The sequence below is a fragment of the Staurois parvus genome, unplaced genomic scaffold, assembly GCF_062004578.1.
Source record: "Staurois parvus isolate SC_StPar_1 unplaced genomic scaffold, SC_StPar_1.0 ptg001383l, whole genome shotgun sequence".
In the NCBI taxonomy this organism is placed as follows: Eukaryota; Metazoa; Chordata; class Amphibia; order Anura; family Ranidae; genus Staurois; species Staurois parvus.
Genome location: NW_028319179.1, coordinates 110,800 through 138,794, shown reverse-complemented (window position 1 = coordinate 138,794; position 27,995 = coordinate 110,800). Strand labels below are relative to the sequence as shown.

The window sequence follows — 27,995 nt, the reverse complement described above, 5'->3', positions numbered from 1 at the left end:
CAATACCTCAGCGGGGGTCTCTCCCTCCCATCCCCCAATAATGGACTCCAATACCTCAGCGGGGGTCTCTCCCTCCCATCCCCCAATAATGGACTCCTATACCTCAGCGGGGGTCTCTCCCCCCCATCCCCCAATAATGGACTCCAATACCTCAGCGGGGGTCTCTCCCTCCCATCCCCCAATAATGGACTCCAATACCTCAGCGGGGGTCTCTCCCTCCCATCCCCCAATAACAGACTCCTATACCTCAGCGGGGGTCTCTCCCTCCCATCCCCCAATCCATTGTGCCATTGGGAGGAATTGTGCTCCATGGTTGTGCCCCAAGGGCCAGATAAAAGCAAGTAAAGGGCCACATCTGGCCCTCGGGCCGCAGTTTGGAGACCCGTTGTAGACCCTTCCATCCACACGTCTTCCCATTGGCTGGTTTGAGTGACACCTTTGATCTTCTGTGTCATATGAAGCCCCATTGGCTGAGATCGGAGATATTTCCGGGATTGTTGGGGGAATTCGGTGAAACGTCGACTTCTTCAAGTTGTTTTTGTCACAATTTTTGGAGAAGGAAATACATTCCCCCCATGAGGTCCCCAGAGGCACTCTTCTCCCCCCCAATTCAGCATTCCCATCACGGAAGGAGGCTGCTCTGTCCACCCCCCCATAGTACCACTGACCGGGGGGGGGGATTACATCGATGTTCCTCCCCCGAGCCATCAGTGATGAGCAACCAATCAAATCATCTGGACTGAGCCGATCGGCTGCAATGGATCATTATTGGCCAAGCGAGGCTCAGAGGTCAGAGCTGAACAATGTGACTTCATCAGGGGCTTCGGAACGAGTCAGCTGGAGGACAGTCATCTACAGACTGAAATATTCCACACCATGGAGATCCCTGAGCTGCTCCAGATGTGAGGTGCCCATGGATAGGTCCTCCTGAAACACAATCTCATGGTGCAGGTCTTATGGCCAGGAACCAGGGGTCTCCAAAATGTGGCCTGCAGGCCTTTATCTGGCCCTTGAGGCATGATTCCTCCCACTGACACCAATGATGGGGCACTATTCCCCCCACTGACACCAATGATGGGGCACTATTCCATCCACTGACACCAATGATGGGACACTATCCCTCCCACTGACACCAATGATGGGGCACTATCCCTCCCACTGACACCAATGATGGGGCACTATTCCATCCACTGACACCAATGATGGGACACTATTCCTCCCACTGACACCAATGATGGGACACTATTCCTCCCACTGACACCAATGATGGGGCACTATTCCTCCCACTGACACCAATGATGGGGCACTATTCCTCCCACTGACACCAATGATGGGGCACTATTCCTCCCACTGACACCAATGATGGGGCACTATTCCCCCCACTGACACCAATGATGGGGCACTATTCCTCCCACTGACACCAATGATGGGGCACTATTCCCCCCACTGACACCAATGATGGGGCACTATTCCTCCCACTGACACCAATGATGGGGCACTATTCCTCCCACTGACACCAATGATGGGGCACTATTCCTCCCACTGACACCAATGATGGGGCACTATTCCCCCCACTGACACCAATGATGGGGCACTATTCCTCCCACTGACACCAATGATGGGGCACTATTCCTCCCACTGATACCAATGATGGGGCACTATTCCTTCCACTGACACCAATGATGGGGCACTATTCCTCCCACTGACACCAATGACGGGGCACTATTGCTCCCACTGACACCAATGACGGGGAACTATTCCTCCCACTGACACCAATGATGGGACATTATTCCTCCCACTGACACCAATGATGGGGCACTATTCCTCCCACTGACACCAATGATGGGGCACTATTCCTCCCACTGACACCAATGATGGGGCACTATTCCTCCCACTGACACCAATGATGGGGCACTATTCCTCCCACTGACACCAATGATGGGGCACTATTCCTCCCACTGACACCAATGATGGGGCGCTATTCCTCCCACTGACACCAATGACGGGGCACTATTCCTCCCACTGACACCAATGACGGGGCACTATTCCTCCCACTGACACCAATGACGGGGCACTATTCCTCCCACTGACACCAATGACGGGGCACTATTGCTCCCACTGACACCAATGATGGGGCACTATTCCTCCCACTGACACCAATGATGGGGCACTATTCCCCCCCACTGACACCAATGATGGGGCACTATTCCTCCCACTGACACCAATGATGGGGCACTATTCCTTCCACTGACACCAATGATGGGGCACTATTCCTCCACTGACACCAATGGCGGGACACTATTCCCCCCACTGACACCAATGATGGGGCACTATTCCTCCCACTGACACCAATGATGGGACACTATTCCTCCCACTGACACCAACGATGGGGCACTATTCCTCCCACTGACACCAACGATGGGACACTATTCCTCCACTGACACCAATGATGGGGCACTATTCCTCCCACTGACACCAATGATGGGGCACTATTCCCCCCCACTGACACCAATGATGGGGCACTATTCCTCCCACTGACACCAATGATGGGGCACTATTCCCCCCACTGACACCAATGATGGGGCACTATTCCTCCCACTGACACCAATGATGGGGCACTATTCCTCCCACTGACACCAATGATGGGGCACTATTCCTCCCACTGACACCAATGATGGGACACTATTCCTGCCACTGACACCAATGATGGGACACTATTCCTGCCACTGACACCAATGATGGGGCACTATTCCTCCCACTGACACCAATGATGGGACACTATTCCTGCCACTGACACCAATGATGGGACACTATTCCTGCCACTGACACCAATGATGGGGCACTATTCCTCCCACTGACACCGATGATGGGACACTATTCCTCCCACTGACACCAATGATGGGGCACTATTCCTCCCACTGACACCAATGATGGGGCACTATTCCTCCAACTGACACCAATGATGGGGCATTATTCCTCCCCCACTGACACCAATGATGGGGCACTATTCCTCCAACTGACACCAATGATGGGGCATTATTCCTCCCCCACTGACACCAATGATGGGGCACTATTCCTTCCACTGACACCAATGATGGGGCACTATTCCTTCCAATGACACCAATGATGGGGCACTATTCCTCCCACTGACACCAATGATGGGTCACTATTCCTCCCACTGACACCAATGATGGGGACTATTCCTCCCACTGACACCAATGATGGGGCACTATTCCTCCCACTGACACCAATGATGGGGCACTATTCCTCCCACTGATACCAATGATGGGGCACTATTCCTCCCACTGACACCAATAATGGGGCACTATTCCCCCCACTGACACCAATGATGGGGCACTATTCCTCCCACTGACACCAATGATGGGGGCACTATTCCTCCCACTGACACCAATGATGGGACACTATTCCTCCCACTGACACCAATGATGGGGCACTATTCCTTCCACTGATACCAATGATGGGTCACTATTCCTCCCACTGACACCAATGATGGGACACTATTCCTTCCACTGACACCAATGATGGGGCACTATTCCTCCCACTGACACCAATGATGGGGTACTATTCCTCCCACTGACACCAATGATGGGGCACTATTCCTCCAACTGACACCAATGATGGGGCATTATTCCTCCCCCACTGACACCAATGATGGGGCATTATTCCTCCCCCACTGACACCAATGATGGGGCACTATTCCACCCACTGACACCAATGATGGGGCACTATTCCTTCCACTGATACCAATGATGGGGCACTATTCCTCCCACTGACACCAATGATGGGGCACTATTCCTCCCACTGACACCAATGATGGGGCACTATTCCTCCCACTGACACCAATGATGGGGACTATTCCTCCCACTGACACCAATGATGGGGCACTATTCCCCCCACTGACACCAATGATGGGGCACTATTCCTCCCACTGACACCGATGATGGGGCACTATTCCTCCCACTGACACCGATGATGGGACACTATTCCTCCCACTGACACCAATGATGGGGCACTATTCCTCCCACTGACACCAATGATGGGACACTATTCCTCCCACTGACACCAATGATGGGGCACTATTCCTCCCACTGACACCAATGATGGGACACTATTCCCCCCACTGACACCAATGATGGGGCACTATTCCTCCCGCTGACACCAATGATGGGGCACTATTCCTCCCGCTGACACCAATGATGGGGCACTATTCCTCCCACTGACACCAATGATGGGGCACTATTCCTCCCACTGACACCAATGATGGGGCACTATTCCTCCCACTGACACCAATGATGGGTCACTATTCCCCCCCACTGACACCAATGATGGGGCACTATTCCCCCCACTGACACCAATGATGGGGCACTATTCCCCCCACTGACACCAATGATGAGGCACTATTTCTCCCACTGACACTAATGATGGGGCACTATTCCTCCCTCCTGACACCAATGATGGGAAACTATTCCTCCCACTGACACCAATGATGGGGCATTATTCCCCCCACTGACACCAATGATGGGGCACTATTCCTCCCGCTGACACCAATGATGGGGCGCTATTCCTCCCGCTGACACCAATGATGGGGCGCTATTCCTCCCACTGACACTAATGATGGGGCACTATTCCTCCCACTGACACCAATGATGGGGCACTATTCCTCCCACTGACACCAATGATGGGGCACTATTCCTCCCACTGACACCAATGATGGGGCACTATTCCTCCCACTGACACCAATGATGGGGCACTATTCCTCCCACTGACACCAATGATGGGGCACTCTTCCTCCCACTGACACCAATGATGGGGCACTATTCCTCCCACTGACACCAATGATGGGTCACTATTCCCCCCACTGACACCAATGATGGGGCACTATTCCTCCCACTGACACCAATGATGGGTCACTATTCCTCCCACTGACACCAATGATGGGGCACTATTCCTCCCACTGACACCAATGATGGGTCACTATTCCCCCCACTGACACCAATGATGGGTCACTATTCCTCCCACTGACACTAATGATGGGACACTATTCCTCCCACTGACACCAATGATGGGGCACTATTCCCCCCCACTGACACCAATGATGGGTCACTATTCCTCCCACTGACACTAATGATGGGACACTATTCCTCCCACTGACACCAATGATGGGACACTATTCCTCCCACTGACACCAATGATGGGGCACTATTCCTCCCACTGACACCAATGATGGGACACTATTCCTCCCACTGACACCAATGATGGGGCATTATTCCCCCCACTGACACCAATGATGGGTCACTATTCCTCCCACTGACACTAATGATGGGACGCTATTCCTCCCACTGACACCAATGATGGGGCGCTATTCCTCCCACTGACACCAATGATGGGGCGCTATTCCTCCCACTGACACCAATGATGGGGCGCTATTCCTCCCACTGACACCAATGATTGGGGCGCTATTCCCCCCACTGACACCAATGATGGGGCACTATTCCTCCCACTGACACCAATGATGGGGCACTATTCCTCCCACTGACACCAATGATGGGTCACTATTCCCCCCACTGACACCAATGATGGGTCACTATTCCTCCCACTGACACCAATGATGGGGCACTATTTCTCCCACTGACACTAATGATGGGGCACTATTCCCCCCACTGACACCAATGATGGGGCACTATTCCTCCCACTGACACCAATGATGGGGCACTATTTCTCCCACTGACACCAATGATGGGGCACTATTCCCCCCACTGACACCAATGATGGGGCACTATTCCTCCCACTGACACCAATGATGGGACACTATTCCTCCCACTGACACCAATGATGGGGCATTATTCCCCCCACTGACACCAATGATGGGGCACTATTCCTCCCACTGACACCAATGATGGGGCACTATTCCTCCCGCTGACACCAATGATGGGGCGCTATTCCTCCCACTGACACCAATGATGGGGCACTATTCCTCCCGCTGACACCAATGATGGGGCGCTATTCCTCCCACTGACACTAATGATGGGGCACTATTCCTCCCGCTGACACCAATGATGGGGCGCTATTCCTCCCACTGACACCAATGATGGGTCACTATTCCCCCCACTGACACCAATGATGGGTCACTATTCCTCCCACTGACACTAATGATGGGACGCTATTCCTCCCACTGACACCAATGATGGGGCGCTATTCCTCCCACTGACACCAATGATGGGGCACTATTCCTCCCACTGACACCAATGATGGGTCACTATTCCCCCCACTGACACCAATGATGGGTCACTATTCCTCCCACTGACACTAATGATGGGACACTATTCCTCCCACTGACACCAATGATGGGGCACTATTCCTCCCACTGACACCAATGATGGGGCACTATTCCTCCCACTGACACCAATGATGGGTCACTATTCCTCCCCCCACTGACACCAATGATGGGGCACTATTCCTCCCACTGACACTAATGATGGGACACTATTCCTCCCACTGACACCAATGATGGGGCGCTATTCCTCCCACTGACACCAATGATGGGGCACTATTCCTCCCACTGACACCAATGATGGGTCACTATTCCCCCCACTGACACCAATGATGGGTCACTATTCCTCCCACTGACACTAATGATGGGACACTATTCCTCCCACTGACACCAATGATGGGGCACTATTCCTCCCACTGACACCAATGATGGGGCACTATTCCTCCCACTGACACCAATGATGGGTCACTATTCCTCCCCCCACTGACACCAATGATGGGGCACTATTCCTCCCACTGACACCAATGATGGGGCACTATTCCTCCCACTGACACCAATGATGGGCACTATTCCCCCCACTGACACCAATGATGGGCACTATTCCCCCCACTGACACCAATGATGGGGCACTATTCCTCCCACTGATACCAATGATGGGGCGCTATTCCTCCCACTGACACCAATGATGGGGCGCTATTCCTCCCACTGACACCAATGATGGGTCACTATTCCCCCCACTGACACCAATGATGGGGCACTATTCCTCCCGCTGACACCAATGATGGGGCGCTATTCCTCCCACTGACACTAATGATGGGGCACTATTCCTCCCGCTGACACCAATGATGGGGCGCTATTCCTCCCACTGACACCAATGATGGGTCACTATTCCCCCCACTGACACCAATGATGGGTCACTATTCCTCCCACTGACACTAATGATGGGACGCTATTCCTCCCACTGACACCAATGATGGGGCGCTATTCCTCCCACTGACACCAATGATGGGGCACTATTCCTCCCACTGACACCAATGATGGGGCGCTATTCCTCCCACTGACACCAATGATTGGGGCACTATTCCCCCCACTGACACCAATGATGGGGCACTATTCCTCCCACTGACACCAATGATGGGGCACTATTCCTCCCACTGACACCAATGATGGGTCACTATTCCCCCCACTGACACCAATGATGGGTCACTATTCCTCCCACTGACACCAATGATGGGGCACTATTTCTCCCACTGACACTAATGATGGGGCACTATTCCCCCCACTGACACCAATGATGGGGCACTATTCCTCCCACTGACACCAATGATGGGGCACTATTTCTCCCACTGACACCAATGATGGGGCACTATTCCCCCCACTGACACCAATGATGGGGCACTATTCCTCCCACTGACACCAATGATGGGACACTATTCCTCCCACTGACACCAATGATGGGGCATTATTCCCCCCACTGACACCAATGATGGGGCACTATTCCTCCCGCTGACACCAATGATGGGGCGCTATTCCTCCCACTGACACCAATGATGGGGCACTATTCCTCCCGCTGACACCAATGATGGGGCGCTATTCCTCCCACTGACACCAATGATGGGGCACTATTCCTCCCGCTGACACCAATGATGGGTCACTATTCCTCCCACTGACACTAATGATGGGGCACTATTCCTCCCACTGACACTAATGATGGGGCACTATTCCTCCCGCTGACACCAATGATGGGGCGCTATTCCTCCCACTGACACCAATGATGGGTCACTATTCCCCCCACTGACACCAATGATGGGTCACTATTCCTCCCACTGACACTAATGATGGGACACTATTCCTCCCACTGACACCAATGATGGGGCGCTATTCCTCCCACTGACACCAATGATGGGGCACTATTCCTCCCACTGACACCAATGATGGGTCACTATTCCCCCCACTGACACCAATGATGGGTCACTATTCCTCCCACTGACACTAATGATGGGACACTATTCCTCCCACTGACACCAATGATGGGGCACTATTCCTCCCACTGACACCAATGATGGGGCACTATTCCTCCCACTGACACCAATGATGGGTCACTATTCCTCCCCCCACTGACACCAATGATGGGGCACTATTCCTCCCACTGACACTAATGATGGGACACTATTCCTCCCACTGACACCAATGATGGGGCGCTATTCCTCCCACTGACACCAATGATGGGGCACTATTCCTCCCACTGACACCAATGATGGGTCACTATTCCCCCCACTGACACCAATGATGGGTCACTATTCCTCCCACTGACACTAATGATGGGACACTATTCCTCCCACTGACACCAATGATGGGGCACTATTCCTCCCACTGACACCAATGATGGGGCACTATTCCTCCCACTGACACCAATGATGGGTCACTATTCCTCCCCCCACTGACACCAATGATGGGGCACTATTCCTCCCACTGACACCAATGATGGGGCACTATTCCTCCCACTGACACCAATGATGGGCACTATTCCCCCCACTGACACCAATGATGGGGCACTATTCCTCCCACTGACACCAATGATGGGGCACTATTCCTCCCACTGACACCGATGATGGTATCATACAACAGACAGAGAGATGAGACGGTTCTGGAAAAGGTTGATATTTAATGATATAAAAGACCCCGGAATGGTGAGGAATGGTGGTCCTCAGAAGGCGCAGTTGTCCTGACAGTCCCTCCCGCTATGGAACAGGTGGTAGATGCTGACCATCGGGAACATCAACAAGGCACCAATCAGGGAGCCCGCCTGGATGACGGCTCCACACCATAGGAGGGCGCTATGGCCGGCTTCGTGCAGGAGGCTTCCTATCACCACCTTCAGGTAGGACAGAAGTCCCAGGAACAGGGACCAGGCCAGGACCTGCAGACAGGAGACAGACCATCAGAGGATCTCATCGATTACATCACAGAAAATAAAGGGGGCGGAGAAAGGGGTGGAGAATGGGGACCCACACACAGTGCAGGAAATGAGTATTTGCTCCCCCCCTGATGCTGAATGTTTGCCCCTCACACAGAAATGATCGGTCTAACAATGGAATGTTCCCCCTCACACAGAAACGATCGGTCTAACAATGGAATGTTCGCCCCTCACACAGAAACGATCGGTCTAACAATGGAATGTTCGCCCCTCACACAGAAACGATCGGTCTAACAATGGAATGTTCGCCCCTCACACAGAAACGATCGGTCTAACAATGGAATGTTCGCCCCTCACACAGAAACGATCGGTCTAACAATGGAATGTTCGCCCCTCACACAGAAACGATCGGTCTAACAATGGAATGTTCGCCCCTCACACAGAAACGATCGGTCTAACAATGGAATGTTCGCCCCTCACACAGAAATGATCGGTCTAACAATGGAATGTTTGCCCCTCACACAGAAATGATCGGTCTAACAATGGAATGTTCCCCCCTCACACAGAAATGATCGGTCTAACAATGGAATGTTCTCCCCTCACACAGAAACGATCGGTCTAACAATGGAATGTTCGCCCCTCACACAGAAACGATCGGTCTAACAATGGAATGTTCGGTGTAACACTGAGAGACAGAATACAACAACAAATTCAGCAGAAATGCGTCTAACAAATGATGACGGATCTGCATGTTCATGAGGGAAAGAAGGATTTGATCCCCTTCACAAAACATGACTTAGTACTTGGTGGCCAATCCCTTGTTGGCCATCACAGAGGTCAGACGTTTCCTGGAGTTGGCCCCCAGGTTCGCACACATCTCAGGAGGGATTTTGGCCCACTCCTCTTGACAGATCCTCTCCAAGTCATTAAGGTTTGGTGGCTGACGTTTGGCAACTCGAACTTTCAGCTCCTCCACAGATTTTCCATCAGATGAAGGTGTGGAGACTGGCTAGGCCACTCCAGGACCTTAATGTGCTTCTTCTTGAGCCGCTCCTTTGTTGCCTTGGCCGTGTGTTTTGGGTCATTGTCATGCTGGAACACCCATCCACCACCCATTTCCAATGCCCTGGCTGAGGGAAGAAGGTTCTCACCCAAGATTTGAGGGTACATTGCCCCGTCCATCGTCCCTCTGATGCGGTGCAGTTGTCCTGTCCCCTTAGCAGAAGAACACCCCCAAAGCAGAATGTTTCCACCACCATGTTTCACAGTTGGGATGGTGTTCTTGGGGTCATAGGCAGCATTCCTCCTCCTCCAAACATGGCGAGTTGAGTTGATGCCAAAGAGCTGGATTTTGGTCTCCTCTGACCACAACACTTCCCACCAGTCCTCCTCGGCATCATTCAGATGTTCAGTGGCAGACTTCAGACGGGCCTGGACATGGGCTTTCTTGAGCAGAGGGACCGTGCGGGCACTGCAGGATTTCAGTCCTTGTCGGCGTAGTGTGTTACCAATTGTTTTCTTGGTGATTGTGGTCCCAGCTGCCTGGAGATCATTGACAAGATCCTCACGTGTAGTTCTGGGATGATTCCTCACTGTTCTCATGATCATTGACACTCCACGAGGTGAGATCTTGCATGGTGCACCAGACCTAGGGAGACTGACACTTGTTTTGTGTTTCTTCCATTTGTGAATGATTGCACCAACTGTTGTCACCTTCTCACCAAGCTGCTTGGCCATAGTTTGGTAGCCCAGTCCAGCCTTGTGTAGGTCTACCATCTTGTCCCTGACATCCTTGGACAGCTCTTTGGTCTTTGCCATGGTGGAGAGTTTGGAATCTGATGGTTTGATGGCTCCTGTGGACAGGTGTCTTTTATACAGGTAACACAATAAGATTAGCAGCACTCCCTTTAAGAGACTGCTTCTAATCTCAGCTTGTTACCTGTATGAGAGACACCTGGGAGCCAGAAATCCTGCTGAATGATAGGGGATCAAATCCTTCTTTCCCTCATGAACATGCAGATCCGTCATCATTTGTTAGACGCATTTCTGCTGAATTTGTTGTTGTATTCTGTCTCTCAGTGTTACACCGAACATTCCATTGTTAGACCGATCATTTCTGTGTGAGGGGCGAACATTCCATTGTTAGACCGATCGTTTCTGTGTGAGGGGCGAACATTCCATTGTTAGACCGATCATTTCTGTGTGAGGGGCGAACATTCCATTGTTAGACCGATCATTTCTGTGTGAGGGGCGAACATTCCATTGTTAGACCAATCATTTCTGTGTGAGGGGCGAACATTCCATTGTTAGACCAATCATTTCTGTGTGAGGGGCGAACATTCCATTGTTAGACCGATCATTTCTGTGTGAGGGGCGAACATTCCATTGTTAGACCGATCGTTTCTGTGTGAGGGGCGAACATTCCATTGTTAGACCGATCATTTCTGTGTGAGGGGCGAACATTCCATTGTTAGACCGATCGTTTCTGTGTGAGGGGCGAACATTCCATTGTTAGACCGATCGTTTCTGTGTGAGGGGCGAACATTCCATTGTTAGACCGATCGTTTCTGTGTGAGGGGCGAACATTAAATTGTTAGACCGATCGTTTCTGTGTGAGGGGCGAACATTCCATTGTTAGACCGATCATTTCTGTGTGAGGGGAGAACATTCCATTGTTAGACCGATCATTTCTGTGTGAGGAGAGAACATTCCATTGTTAGACCGATCATTTCTGTGTGAGGGGCGAACATTCCATTGTTAGACCGATCATTTCTGTGTGAGGGGCGAACATTCAGCATCAGCCGGGGAGCAAATACACATTTCCTGTACTGTAGGTGTCCTGACAACGGAGGTCACAGCTTTTGGGGGTGACAACCAACAGGAACCACAAAGGGACCATCACTCAGGACTGACCAACCCCAGATGGAGCAGAAGATGCGGAGTTCCTCCGATCGGTCATGTATGTAATATGTGATCTCTACACACGCAGCCGGTGGATGTTCTCTCCTCTGTAGAGGGATCAGCAGAGCGTGTTGTATGACTCCCCCCACCATGTGTCCTCATGTGTCCCGGGAACCCGTGATCTGGAACGTTTCCTGACTCACCGCCTTCACCTCCCACGCAGCTGGATCCGCTTCACCCGGCAAAACCACAAAACCTGATGGAGGTTAATAAACAACCTCCTGGATGTGTCCACCCGACTCCGCCCCCACCCCGCCCTCGCCCCGCCCAGGAATGTATCCAGGGATCAGGAAACCTGCCCTACACACTATATACAGGACAGAGCTCCTCCCATCTACACACTATACACAGGACAGAGCCCCTCCCACCTACCCACTTTATACAGGACAGAGCTCCTCCCATCTACACACTATACACAGGACAGAGCCCCTCCCACCTACCCACTTTATACAGGACAGAGCTCCTCCCACGTACACTATATACAGGACAGAGCTCCTCCCATCTACACACTTTATACAGGACAGAGCTCCTCCCACGTACACTATACACAGGACAGAGCCCCTCCCACCTACCCACTATATACAGGACAGAGCTCCTCCCACCTACACTATATACAGGACAGAGCTCCTCCCACCTACACTATATACAGGACAGAGCTCCTCCCACCTACACTATATACAGGACAGAGCTCCTCCCACCTACACTATATACAGGACAGAGCCCCTCCCACCTACACACTAAATACAGGACAGAGCTCCTCCCACCTACACACTATACACAGGACAGAGCTCCTCCCACCTACACACTATACACAGGACAGAGCTCCTCCCACCTACACACTATACACAGGACAGAGCTCCTCCCACCTACACACTATATACAGGACAGGACAGAGCTCCTCCCATCTACACTATACACAGGACAGAGCTCCTCCCACCTACACACTATACACATGACAGAGCTCCTCCCACCTACACTATACACAGGACAGAGCTCCTCCCACCTACACACTATACACAGGACAGAGCTCCTCCCACCTACACTATACACAGGACAGAGCTCCTCCCACCTACACACTATATACAGGACAGAGCTCCTCCCACCTACACTATATACAGGACAAGCCGCCTCCCACCTACACTATATACAGGACAGAGCCCCTCCCACCTACACTATATACAGGACAGAGCTCCTCCCACCTACACTATATACAGGACAGAGCTCCTCCCATCTACACACTATACACAGGACAGAGCCCCTCCCACCTACACTGTATACAGGACAGGCCACCTCCCACCTACACTATATACAGGACAGGCCGCCTCCCACCTACACTATACACAGGATACAGCGCCCCCTTCTGTCCTGTATATAGTGTGTAGATGGGAGGAGCTCTGTCCTGTATATAGTGTGTAGGTGGGAGGAGCCCTGTCCTGTATATAGTGTAGGTGGGAGGAGCCCTGTCCTGTATATAGTGTAGGTGGGAGGCGGCCTGTCCTGTATATAGTGTAGGTGGGAGGAGATCTGTCCTGTATATAGTGTAGGTGGGAGGAGCCCTGTCCTGTATATAGTGTAGGTGGGAGGAGATCTGTCCTGTATATAGTGTAGGTGGGAGGCGGCCTGTCCTGTATATAGTGTAGGTGGGAGGCGGCCTGTCCTGTATATAGTGTAGGTGGGAGGAGATCTGTCCTGTATATAGTGTAGGTGGGAGGAGATCTGTCCTGTATATAGTGTAGGTGGGAGGAGCCCTGTCCTGTATATAGTGTAGGTGGGAGGCGGCCTGTCCTGTATATAGTGTAGGTGGGAGGAGATCTGTCCTGTATATAGTGTAGGTGGGAGGAGCCCTGTCCTGTATATAGTGTAGGTGGGAGGAGCTCTGTCCTGTATATAGTGTAGGTGGGAGGAGATCTGTCCTGTATATAGTGTAGGTGGGAGGCGGCCTGTCCTGTATATAGTGTAGGTGGGAGGCGGCCTGTCCTGTATATAGTGTAGGTGGGAGGAGATCTGTCCTGTATATAGTGTAGGTGGGAGGAGCTCTGTCCTGTATATAGTGTAGGTGGGAGGAGATCTGTCCTGTATATAGTGTAGGTGGGAGGAGCCCTGTCCTGTATATAGTGTAGGTGGGAGGAGATCTGTCCTGTATATAGTGTAGGTGGGAGGAGCTCTGTCCTGTATATAGTGTAGGTGGGAGGAGATCTGTCCTGTATATAGTGTAGGTGGGAGGAGCCCTGTCCTGTATATAGTGTAGGTGGGAGGAGCTCTGTCCTGTATATAGTGTAGGTGGGAGGCGGCCTGTCCTGTATATAGTGTAGGTGGGAGGCGGCCTCATGATGGGGGTCTGTATATGAAGGGACACCGAGCTGTGAGCGCCCCCTAGGCTCAGATTTGTGTCCTATTCCTGTAATGGAGGCAGCGAGTGACACCACCGGAACCAGTGACACCGCTCCCTGGAACTCACCACCAGCACGATCCCCGCTGTACTCCCCACCAATGGAGGACAAGGACTGAGCGCCGCCAACACCATCAGATAACTGCCCAGTAATACGCCGGCCGCCATGATCAACCCGAGACCCAGAGAAGACCTGAGGAGAGGAAACAACCAATCAGTGTCCATCGTACAAAGAGGACCAATCCCAGCCCAGTCCCAGCCATACAGAACCGCCCCGCCTACAATCATTACAAACATGTCCTTCAGGGACTGTGCCTAGGCTGAGATGATGTCATCAGTCCTGCTGCAGGCAGGAGGAGTCATTTCCTCAGTCTCCCCTCCCCCAGTGATCAGACTGTACATTGTACCTTTGTAGAAGGAGGAGGAGTCATTTCCTCAGTCTCCCCTCCCCCAGTGATCAGACTGTACATTGTAACTTTGTAGGAGGAGGAGTCATTTCCTCAGTCTCCTCTCCCCCAGTGATCAGACTGTACATTGTAACTTTGTAGGAGGAGGAGTCATTTCCTCAGTCTCCTCTCCCCCAGTGATCAGACTGTACATTGAAACTTTGTAGAAGGAGGAGGAGTCGTTTCCTCAGTCCCCTCCCCCAGTGATCAGACTGTACATTGTACCTTTGTAGGGGGAGGCGTGTCCTCAGTCCCCTCCCCCAGGGATCAGACTGTACATTGTACCTTTGTAGGGGGAGGCGTGTCGTCAGTCCCCTCCCCCAGGGATCAGACTGTACATTGTACCCTTGTAGGAGGCGTGTCCTCAGTCCCCTCCCCCAGGGATCAGACTGTACATTGTACCTTTGTAGGGGGAGGCGTGTCCTCAGTCCCCTCCCCCAGGGATCAGACTGTACATTGTACCTTTGTAGGGGGAGGCGTGTCGTCAGTCCACTCCCCCAGGGATCAGACTGTACATTGTACCCTTGTAGGAGGCGTGTCCTCAGTCCCCTCCCCCAGGGATCAGACTGTACATTGTACCTTTGTAGGAGGAGGCGTGTCCTCAGTCCCCTCCCCCAGGGATCAGACTGTACATTGTACCTTTGTAGGAGGAGGCGTGTCCTCAGTCCCAGTACACTCCCCCCTCACACAGTAAGCCCCTCCCATATCAGTGTCAGGTGAAGGTTTGTATAGAGGATCAGCAATCAGAAGTCGTATAAAAAATGTACAAATATTCATCTCTCCGCCGAGGACTCCGATCACCCGGAGGAGACATGACAGGGAATCCTCCACAACCTCAGCAATGGAGACTTCTGATTGTGACGTGTGACGTGTGACGTGTGATCTGTTGATGTGTGACCTGTGACGTGTGACCTGTGATGTGTGATGTGATGTGTGATGTGTGACGTGTGACCTGTGATGTGTGACGTGTGACGTGTGACCTGTGATGTGTGATGTGTGACGTGTGACCTGTGATGTGTGATGTGTGACGTGTGACCTGTGATGTGTGATGTGTGACGTGTGACCTGTGATGTGTGACCTGTGATGTGTGACGTGTGACGTGTGACCTGTGACGTGTGACCTGTGATGTGTGACCTGTGATGTGTGACGTGTGACCTGTGATGTGTGACGTGTGACCTGTGATGTGTGACCTGTGATGTGTGACCTGTGACGTGTGACCTGTGACGTGTGACCTGTGATGTGTGACCTGTGACGTGTGACCTGTGATGTGTGACCTGTGATGTGTGACCTGTGACGTGTGACCTGTGACGTGTGACCTGTGATGTGTGACCTGTGATGTGTGACGTGTGACCTGTGATGTGTGACGTGTGACCTGTGACGTGTGACCTGTGATGTGTGACGTGTGACCTGTGATGTGTGACGTGTGACCTGTGATGTGTGACGTGTGACCTGTGATGTGTGACCTGTGATGTGTGACCTGTGATGTGTGACGTGTGACCTGTGATGTGTGACCTGTGATGTGTGACCTGTGATGTGTGACGTGTGACCTGTGATGTGTGACCCGTGATGTGTGACGTGTGACCTGTGACGTGTGACCTGTGATGTGTGACGTGTGACCTGTGATGTGTGACCTGTGATGTGTGACCTGTGACGTGTGACGTGTGACCTGTGATGTGTGACCCGTGATGTGTGACGTGTGACCTGTGACGTGTGATGTGTGACCTGTGACGTGTGACCTGTGATGTGTGACCTGTGATGTGTGATGTGTGACCTGTGACGTGTGACCTTGGATGTGTCACCTGTGATGTGTGACCTGTGATGTGTGACGTGTGACCTGTGACGTGTGACGTGTGACCTGTGATGTATGACGTGTGACCTGTGATGTGTGACCTGTGATGTGTGACCTGTGACCTGTGATGTGTGACGTGTGATGTGTGACCTGTGATGTGTGACGTGTGATGTGTGACCTGTGATGTGTGACGTGTGACCTGTGATGTGTGACGTGTGATGTGTGACCTGTGATGTGTGACGTGTGACCTGTGACGTGTGACCTGTGATGTGTGACCTGTGATGTGTGACGTGTGATGTGTGACCTGTGATGTGTGACGTGTGACCTGTGATGTGTGACCTGTGATGTGTGACGTGTGACCTGTGATGTGTGACGTGTGACCTGTGATGTGTGACCTGTGACCTGTGATGTGTGACCTGTGACGTGTGACCTGTGATGTGTGACGTGTGACCTGTGATGTGTGACGTGTGACCTGTGATGTGTGACGTGTGATCTGTGACGTGTGACGTGTGACCTGTGATGTGTGACCTGTGATACCTGTGATGTGTGACGTGTGACCTGTGATGTGTGACCTGTGATGTGTGATGTGTGACCTGTGATGTGTGACGTGTGACCTGTGATGTGTGACCTGTGATGTGTGACGCGTGACCTGTGATGTGTGACCTGTGATGTGTGACGTGTGACCTGTGATGTGTGACCTGTGACGTGTGACCTGTGATGTGTGACGTGTGACCTGTGATGTGTGATCTGTGATGTGTGACGTGTGACGTGTGATGTGTGATCTGTGATGTGTGATCTGTGACCTGTGACGTGTGACCTGTGACGTGTGACCTGTGACGTGTGACCTGTGATGTGTGACGTGTGACCTGTGATGTGATCTGTGATGTGTGACCTGTGATGTGTGACGTGTGATGTGTGACGTGTGATGTGTGACCTGTGATGTGTGACCTGTGATACCTGTGATGTGTGACCTGTGATGTGTGACCTGTGACGTGTGACCTGTGATGTGTGACCTGTGATGTGTGACGCGTGACCTGTGATGTGTGACCTGTGATGTGTGACGTGACGTGTGACCTGTGACGTGACATGTGTGACCTGTGATGTGTGACCTGTGACGTGTGACCTGTGACGTGTGACCTGTGACGTGACGTGTGACCTGTGATGTGTGACGTGACGTGTGACCTGTGATGTGTGACGTGACATGTGTGACCTGTGATGTGTGACGTGACGTGTGACCCGTGATGTGTGACCTGTGATGTGTGACGTGACATGTGTGACCTGTGACGTGTGACCTGTGATGTGTGACGTGTGACCTATGATGTGTGACCTGTGATGTGTGTACGTGTGATGTGTGACGTGACATGTGTGACCTGTGATGTGTGACCTGTGATGTGTGACCTGTGACCTGTGATGTGTGACGTGTGACCTGTAATGTGTGACGTGTGATGTGTGACGTGACATGTGATGTGTGACCTGTAATGTGTGACGTGTGATGTGTGACATGACATGTGATGTGTGACGTGACGTGTGACCTGTGATGTGTGACGTGACGTGTGACCTGTGATGTGTGACGTGACATGTGTGACCTGTGATGTGTGACCTGTGATGTGTGACATGTGTGACCTGTGATGTGTGACGTGTGACCTGTGATGTGTGACGTGACGTGTGACCCGTGATGTGTGACCTGTGATGTGTGACGTGACATGTGTGACGTGACATGTGTGACGTGACATGTGTGACCTGTGACGTGTCCTCTGTCCTCAGAGTGGGAATGACGTGTGACATGTGACGTGTGACCTGTAATGTGTGATGTATGACGTGACGTGTGACCTGTGATGTGTGACGTGACCTGTGATGTGTGACGTGATATGTGACTTGTGATGTGTGACTTGTGACCTCTGACATGTGACCTGTGATGTGTATATAGTGTGTCACGCAGCCTAGAAGTGCGGTCGCGGCCATTTTGGAAGTGGGAACACGTGAAGGACTACACCTGCGCTGTGCTGAACACTGGAAGCTGCTCGTCTTCCATGTTAATGTAACAAATCGTGTCGCAGTTTCTATATTATCTCCTATTTACCTCGTGAGGACTGGGAGCCGGGACATTGGGAGCCGGGACATTGGGAGCCGGGACATTGGGAGCCGGGACATTGGGAGCCGGGACATTGGGAGCCGGGACATTGGGAGCCGGGACATTGGGAGCCGGGACATTGGGAGCCGGGACATTGGGAGCCGGGACATTGGGAGCCGGGACATTGGGAGCCGGGACATTGGGAGCCGGGAGGGCGCCACCATCCATTGTTGCAGCAGATGGAGGAGATCACTTTTCACTGTTCTGTAGTCTGAAGTGTTCACCATCCATCCCCACCATCTGCAGGAGATCTCACAGGTTCTATTGTTCAGAGTTGTAACGCTCACTACTAATAATTAATTCTAATATATATATACATTGTATACAGTCCGGGGGAGGGGGGGCTCACTTCTGGGGGATATATATATACATTGTATACAGTCCGGGGGAGGGGGGGTCACTTCTGGGAGATATATATATATATATACATTGTATACAGTCCGGGGAGGGGGGGTCACTTCTGGGAGATACTGTATATATATATATATATATACAGTGAGGAACAGAAGTATTGAACCCCCTGAGATTCTGCAAGTTCTCCCACTTCTCCATCATGGAGGGTCTGACATTCACATTGCAGGGGATTCCCACTCTGAGGACAGAATTCAGGAGATCACATTGCAGGGGATTCCCACTCTGAGGACAGAATTCAGGAGATCACATTGCAGGGGATTCCCACTCTGAGGACAGAATTCAGGAAATCACATTGCAGGGGATTCCCACTCTGAGGACAGAATTCAGGAGATCACATTGCAGGGGATTCCCACTCTGAGGACAGAATTCAGGAGATCACATTGCAGGGGATTCCCACTCTGAAGACAGAATTCAGGAGATCACATTGCAGGGGATTCCCCCTCTGAGGACAGAATTCAGGAGATCACATTGCAGGGGATTCCCACTCTGAGGACAGAATTCAGGAGATCACATTGCAGGGGATTCCCACTCTGAGGACAGAATTCAGGAGATCACATTGCAGGGGATTCCCACTCTGAGGACAGAATTCAGGAGATCACATTGCAGGGGATTCCCACTCTGAAGACAGAATTCAGGAGATCACATTGCAGGGGATTCCCACTCTGAGGACAGAATTCAGGAGATCACATTGCAGGGGATTCCCACTCTGAGGACAGAATTCAGGAGATCACATTGTATGATTTGTAAAGAATGTATTTGTCTCGCACGGCTGAACAGAAGGATTTGAACCCCTGAGAAGCAGCAAGAATTCTGGCTCTCAAAGACCTGGGATTTCCTGAATGTGATCTCCTGAATTCTGTCCTCAGAGTGGGAATCCCCTGCAATGTGATCTCCTGAATTCTGTCCTCAGAGTGGGAATCCCCTGCAATGTGATCTCCTGAATTCTGTCCTCAGAGTGGGAATCCCCTGCAATGTGATCTCCTGAATTCTGTCCTCAGAGTGGGAATCCCCTGCAATGTGATCTCCTGAATTCTGTCCTCAGAGTGGGAATCCCCTGCAATGTGATCTCCTGAATTCTGTCCTCAGAGTGGGAATCCCCTGCAATGTGAATGTCAGACCCTCCATGATGGAGAAGTGGGAGAACTTGCAGAATCTCAGGGGGTTCACATACTTCTGTTCCTCACTGTATATATATATATCCCCCAGAAGTGAGCCCCCCCTCCCCCGGACTGTATACAATGTATATATATATACACAGCACCCCCCCCAAGTGAGCCCCCCCTCCCCCGGACTGTATACAATGTATATATATATACACAGCACCCCCCCCAAGTGAGCCCCCCCTCCCCCGGACTGTATACAATGTATATATATATATATATATCTCCCAGAAGTGAGCCCCCCCTCCCCGGACTGTATACAATGTATACAGCACCCCCCAGAAGTGAGCCCCCCCTCCCCCGGACTGTATACAATGTATATATATATCTCCCAGAAGTGAGCCCCCCCTCCCCCGGACTGTATACAATGTATACAGCACCCCCCAGAAGTGAGCCCCCCCTCCCCCGGACTGTATACAATGTATATATATATCTCCCAGAAGTGAGCCCCCCCTCCCCCGGACTGTATACAATGTATATATATATCTCCCAGAAGTGAGCCCCCCCTCCCCCGGACTGTATACAATGTATATATATATATATCTCCCAGAAGTGAGCCCCCCCTCCCCCGGACTGTATACAATGTATATATATATATCCCAGAAGTGACCCCCCCTCCCCCGGACTGTATACAATGTATATATATATATCCCAGAAGTGACCCCCCCTCCCCCGGACTGTATACAATGTATATATATATATATCCCCCAGAAGTGAGCCCCCCCTCCCCCGGACTGTATACAATGTATATATATATCTCCCAGAAGTGAGCCCCCCCTCCCCCGGACTGTATACAATGTATATATATATCTCCCAGAAGTGAGCCCCCCCTCCCCCGGACTGTATACAATGTATATATATATCTCCCAGAAGTGAGCCCCCCCTCCCCCGGACTGTATACAATGTATATATATATCTCCCAGAAGTGAGCCCCCCCTCCCCCGGACTGTATACAATGTATATATATAGTATCCCCCAGAAGTGACCCCCCCTCCCCCGGACTGTATACAATGTATATATATATATATCTCCCAGAAGTGAGCCCCCCCTCCCCCGGACTGTATACAATGTATATATATATATCCCAGAAGTGACCCCCCCTCCCCCGGACTGTATACAATGTATATATATATCCCCCAGAAGTGAGCCCCCCCTCCCCCGGACTGTATACAATGTATATATATATATCCCAGAAGTGACCCCCCCTCCCCCGGACTGTATACAATGTATATATATATGTATTGCGCACGTTCTGCACTTTGATGACGTTATTTTTCGCTGTTTATGTGGATTTAGCGGCGGTGATACACAATCAGAAGTTTATATTTTTGAGGTTCTCGAGGATTTTTTGGAATTTCTCCAGCAGATGATCAGAGATACGAGTCCATTATCTGTATTATATACTTATTATTATTATTATTACTACGAGTTTATATAGCGCCAAAGGGTTTGCTCAGCGCTGTACAATAGGGGGGGACAATACATGGCACAGTACAACAAAGACAGACAGCGTACGAGGGGTAAGAGGGCCCTACTCTTACGAGCTTACAATCTAGGAGGGAGGGGGTAAAGGTACAGTAGGAAGTGGCTGGGGGGGATGAAGTGGTAGGAGGAATGAGGGAGGATGGCCGTTAGGTGAGGGTGGGGTAGGCTTCCCTGAAGAGATGGGTTTTGAGGGAGCGCCTGAATGTGAATAGAGAAGGCGACAGTCTGATGGATTGGGGCAGTGAGTTCCAGAGGATGGGGGAGGACCTGGAGAAGTCCTGCAGTCGTGCGTGGGAGGAGGAGACCAGGGAGCAGGATAGAAGGAGGTCCTGTGAGGAGCGAAGGGTACAGGTAGGGTGGTACTTGGTGATCAGATTGGTGAGGTAGTCAGGGGCAGTGTTGTGAACGGCTTTGTAGGTCAGGGTAAGGAGTTTATATTTGATGCGTTGGGCAATCAGGAGCCAGTGGAGGGAGAGGCAGAGGGGGGTGGCAGAGGTGGAGCGGGTGGTGAGGTGGATGAGTCTGGCAGCTGAGTTCAGGATGGTCTGAAGTGGGGAGAGCCTGCACTGGGGTAGGCCAGTGAGGAGGGAGTTGCAGTAGTCAAGGCGTGAGATGATGAGGGAGTGTACTAGAAGTTTGGTGGTGTCTGGGGTGAGGAAGGAGCGGATCTTGGCAATGTTGCGAAGATGGAGCCTGCATGTGTTTGTGAGTGATATCATGTGATGTTATCTTGTGTCCATACACACACAGACTGGAATCGTTTTTTGGCTGGAAACCCCCCCCCCCCCCCAGAACTAGTGGGTTCCTAGAGGAGCTTAGCTGTAAAAATGCTGAAAACCGTGGTAAAATGCCACAAACTGGTGTTTATGGATTTTTTTTTTTTTGACCAAAAATATTTATTTTTTTGTTAAAAAAAAAAAAATTGCAAATGTGGAAAAACGCCGCTAAATGCTAATGCACAAACGCTGAAAAACTCAGTCTCCCCTCCCCCACAGTCCCATCAGTCTCTGTACCAGAGGAGCTTACACTCTAATGTCCCCTCCCCCACAGTCCCATCAGTCTCTGTACCACAGGAGCTTACACTCTAATGTCCCCTCCCCCACAGTCACATCAGTCTCTGTACCACAGGAGCTTACGCTCTAATGTCCCCTCCCCCACAGTCACATCAGTCTCTGTACCACAGGAGCTTACGCTCTAATGTCCCCTCCCCCACAGTCCCATCAGTCTCTGTACCAGAGGAGCTGACACTCTAATGTCCCCTCCCCCACAGTCACATCAGTCTCTGTACCAGAGGAGCTGACACTCTAATGTCCCCTCCCCCACAGTCCCATCAGTCTCTGTACCAGAGGAGCTTACACTCTAATGTCCCCTCCCCCACAGTCACATCAGTCTCTGTACCACAGGAGCTTACACTCTAATGTCCCCTCCCCCACAGTCACATCAGTCTCTGTACCACAGGAGCTTACGCTCTAATGTCCCCTCCCCCACAGTCCCATCAGTCTCTGTACCAGAGGAGCTGACACTCTAATGTCCCCTCCCCCACAGTCACATCAGTCTCTGTACCAGAGGAGCTTACACTCTAATGTCCCCTCCCCCGCAGTCCCATCAGTCTCTGTACCAGAGGAGCTTACACTCTAATGTCCCCTCCCCCACAGTCCCATCAGTCTCTGTACCAGAGGAGCTTACACTCTAATGTCCCCTCCCCCGCAGTCCCATCAGTCTCTGTACCAGAGGAGCTTACACTCTAATGTCCCCTCCCCCACAGCCCCATCAGTCTCTGTACCACAGGAGCTTACACTCTAATGTCCCCTCCCCCACAGTCACATCAGTCTCTGTACAGAGGAGCTTACACTCTAATGTCCCCTCCCCCACAGTCACATCAGTCTCTGTACAGAGGAGCTTACACTCTAATGTCCCCTCCCCCACAGTCACATCGGTCTCTGCACCAGAGGAGCTTACGCTCTAATGTCCCCTCCCCCACAGTCACATCGGTCTCTGCACCAGAGGAGCTTACGCTCTAATGTCCCCTCCCCCACAGTCCCATCAGTCTCTGTACCAGAGGAGCTTACACTCTAATGTCCCCTCCCCCACAGTCACATCGGTCTCTGCACCAGAGGAGCTTACACTCTGCACCAGATAGGTTGTGCTGCAGTTGCTCTCCCTCTCCAGGCACTAGGGGGCCAGGCCTGCTCGCCTGGCCCCAGAAACATGGCCTCTTCTGGGCTAGGCTCAGACCATGCTCCCCCTGAGGGACCCAGCTTGCCTTCCCATACTTCACCAGCACCTGAAGACCTTGGCTGTGGCCCTAAAAGTGGGGAATCCCTCCCTGTCTTTAGAGAGCGGGTTGCTGACTATCTGGTGAGAATCGCAAAGGAGGAGGAAAAGTTGGTGAGTCTGAAAACTGACTACAAGAAAAAGAAAGTTCTCCATGACAAGTCATGGAGCAGCAAGAGGCAGAGCATGAAGCCGGAGATGAAGGGTCTGGAGGTCGCCATTAAGAAGCAGCAGAATCTGGTAAAGACGCTGAAGGAGAAGAGCGGAGCTTTCAGAGAAAAGTTCCGGAATGAGGAAAGGTTCCGGAAGATGAAGGGAGACTCCGGTAAGGATCCAGCATCGGCGGTGGCAGTACGGGTGGAGAGTGAGGAGGGGGTCCTGGATGCTGCCCCTGCTATCCCATCCACCTCAGGATCTGCTTCCCTGGAGGAAATGTCAGCCTCTGCCCCCCTCCCTCCACAGCAAGCTGGAGGAACAGCACAGGAGGTAGAGGAATATGGTGGAGGGCTGCTAAAGTACATTGAGGAATTGGAGTCTTCCCTAATTGGAAGAACTTTCCGTTTTTCTGAGGACTCTGAGGATGAAGATGACGGTGAGGACTCTGTACCTGGTCCTGTAAAGGAGAAAAAAACAGAAAAGCCGCGCTTTATTAAAAGTGCCATTTTGGACTCCAGCGTGGACAGCCATGTGCACTGCAGTGTTTTGGAGGGAAATCCTCCTGTGTGTGCACAGAGCTCTGCAGGGAAGATGGCTGCTGTGCCTGCAGGACTGCACTCTGCTGGGACTGAGGACTCTGATACCAGGAACCCTGGGACTGTGGACTCTACTGGGGGGAAGGTAAAGGGGGGATCTGAGACTATTGCTGGACAACCTCTGCTGATGGCTGCAAATGCAGCAGAAAATGGTGGGAGGGAAATTGTCAGCAGCACTCTGAAAGGGGTTGCTGAAACCCAGGGGAGAGTGACCAGGAGTGGAAGGCTTTTGCCTAAGAGGAGTATGTTGGGGGAGGGGGAGACAGGAGCATCTGGTGTGAGTGGGTCTGCTGGGAGCAGTAGTGCCACGAGTGAAAGGAAACATATGGATGATAAGAGTGCTTGCAATGCTGGAAAGGGGAATGCCTGTGTGTTGGTGGATGGAGGGACTGCTGCTGCCTCTGATGGTGGTCTGCAGAGCGGGGGCTCTGAGGTTCCTGCAACCAATGGGCGGGGTGCAGCTTTAAGGTCCACTACATCTAATGCTGCAAATAAGACCTATGCTGGGGCTCTGGCTGGGAGGAGGGGGTCACATCATGTTGTCAGCTCTGGGGGGAGGTCTGCTGCAGGTCTGCCATCTGCACCCCTGTCCTTCAGGAGGAGGAATTTGGTGCAGCTCAGATGGGAAGGTGGGGGTGCTCCCCCGGTCAGGATGTCGGTGGTGGACAGGATTTTGGAGATGGGGTTTAGGGCGGATGACATCTTCGCCTTGATCAGCCCTGTAGGATCCTATGAATATGATCTGTCCTTTGTGCGCCCCGAGTCTCTGGATATATTCTGGGAGAAGTATGAACACATGTATAAGGGTCTGCCGGAATGGAGGGGACTCGTCCCAAAGGTGGTCTCACGCCAACCTCTAGTGAAGACGGTCACCATTCTAGTACGGAATGAGTCCATTCCTTCGGCTGACTTGGCTGTCTGGCTGAGGAGATTTGGGGAGCTACTTGCACCCCTGAAGAAGATTGTGGATGAGAGAGGGATATGGACTGGTGGGTGGTCGGTGCAGATGAGGTTGTATGTGTGTGGGAATGTGGTCCAGCATCTGCCCTCCTCAGCCTTCATTGGGAAGGACAGGATTGTGGTGTTCTACCCTGGACAGCCCAAGCTCTGCAATAAGTGCGGTTCTCGGGGTCACTTCGCCTCCTCATGTCCAGAGATGAAGTGCTCCCTATGTCAGGATCTGGGGCACCTGGCTAAGGATTGTAATATCATCAGGTGCAATCTGTGTGATAAGGTTGGCCATTCGTACAACCGGTGCCCTGAGGCCATGCACAACCAGTCAGCTTTGGTGGAAGAGTTTTTTCGTCTGGACATGGAGGAGGCAGAGGAGAGGGAGGCTGTGCCAGGGGTCCCCAATGTCTCTGTCCCTGTGGTCCCAGTGTCTGATGGTCCCTCTAATGTGTCATCTCCTTGTGTTGTGCCCCCTGAGTCAGTGTCCGTGGATGTTGTGTCTGATCCTCCTGTGTCAGTTTCCCCAGAGGTAGTGGGGGCTGTGGAGGGAACTGGACCAATGTGTATGGTTGCACCGACCCCCCCTCCCCGGCGTCAGAGGGTCAGAGCGCGTGAGGCGCTGGGGGGTGGAGTGAATGATGGTGGGGGTGTTGGGGTGAAGGTTGGGGGGACTGCTGTGGTGAGTGGAGAGAGTGGGGTGGATGATGTTGTTGGTGATGGTGGAAGGGAAGGGGAGGGGGCTTTGCGGGCCGGTTTATCAAATGATGATATGGAGTGGTTGGAGGCAAAAAGGAAGTCTGGGAAGAAGAAGCGGAAGAAGGATGTGCCTGTACCTGACCCTGGGAGGGTGGAGGTGTCAAACACATTTGAAGTGTTATCTGAGGTGGAGGATGAGGGATCTTCAGGGGATGAGTCTCTGGTTTCCATGGAGGAGGAAACACAGAGGACTATGAAGCGTGTAGGGTCTCCAAGTAGGGAGGGGGGTAAGCAGGCTAAGAAACGGGTACCTCGATCATCCTGATGGCGGTTCCCACTCCTTTGAAGGTGGCGACCATTAATGTCTCCAGCATAAAATCAGTAAGCGCTCGTAACATGGCCTTATTTTTGCTCAGCAGGTTTGATGCTGACATTTTCTTTTTGCAGGAGACCAGGTTGTCCAGTTTGGGGGATGTTCATATGGCGAAGAAGGAGTGGAGGCGCGGCCCCTCCTTCTGGTCTCTTGCGGCCGAGCCTTACACTGGAGTTGCGGTACTTTTTTCCGGCATGGTAACCTGTCGGCGGATTATTGAGGTAGAAATGGGGAGATGCATGGTCTTAGACGTCTCCATGGGGGGGCAGGACCTGCGCCTGATTAACATCTATGGGCCCCAGACAAAATGGGACAGGAAATGCCTCTTCATGAAGATCAAGCCTTTCCTTTTTACAGCCCAGCAAGTTGTCTTCGGTGGTGACTTTAACACCGTCACTAGGACTAAGGACAGGAGAGGGACCGGAGTCAGGCTGGACTGTGACGGCTAGAGAGGCAGGTCTGGTTGATGTGCACATTCATTGCTGCCCAGACGACACGGGATTCACTTTTCAGAGAGGTTCCAGTCAGAGTAGAATAGATAGGTTTTTTTTAAAGGGGAACTCCGCCTTCTCGGCACCAGTGTGTCAGGCAGTAGAGTTTTCCGATCACTGTATTCTGTCTGTGACTCTGAGTGGCCCCGATACACCACCTAAGGGGAGGGGTACCTGGAAGCTGAATTCGGCACTCCTGGACGATGAGAAGGTGAGTCAATCCTTTGAGGATTTTTTTCAGGCACAGGTATCAATCATGGACGTTTGCAGCAGTAAGTCTGAGTGGTGGGAGCTTACAAAACGAAGGATCGTTGGGTTTTTCAAGGCCATAGGAAGGAATAAACAGCTTGATAAGTATGTCACCTACCAGCGTCTGCGGAGGAAGCTCGATCGGCTTGTCTCGAATAATGGAGATCCAGAAGCGATCTCTGAGGTCAAACTCTTGCTCAGGCAGTGTCAATATGACAGGCATGC

The 27,995-nt window shown here is 52.0% G+C and overlaps 1 protein-coding gene across 1 annotated transcript in view; it reads right to left on the bottom strand.

Moving 5' to 3' along the window:
- Positions 1 to 8,937: 8,937 nt before the first annotated feature.
- Positions 8,938 to 27,995, bottom strand: part of LOC149436276 (solute carrier family 52, riboflavin transporter, member 2-like) — a 67,077-nt gene continuing 48,019 nt past the window's right edge. The window contains exons 7-8 of the mRNA XM_089661779.1: positions 14,629 to 14,752; positions 8,938 to 9,212 (exon numbers count right to left, since the gene is read on the bottom strand). Coding sequence (XP_089517905.1) covers positions 9,000 to 9,212; positions 14,629 to 14,752 — 337 coding nt within the window. The 3' untranslated portion in view covers positions 8,938 to 8,999. The remainder of the gene's footprint in view (positions 9,213 to 14,628; positions 14,753 to 27,995) is intronic.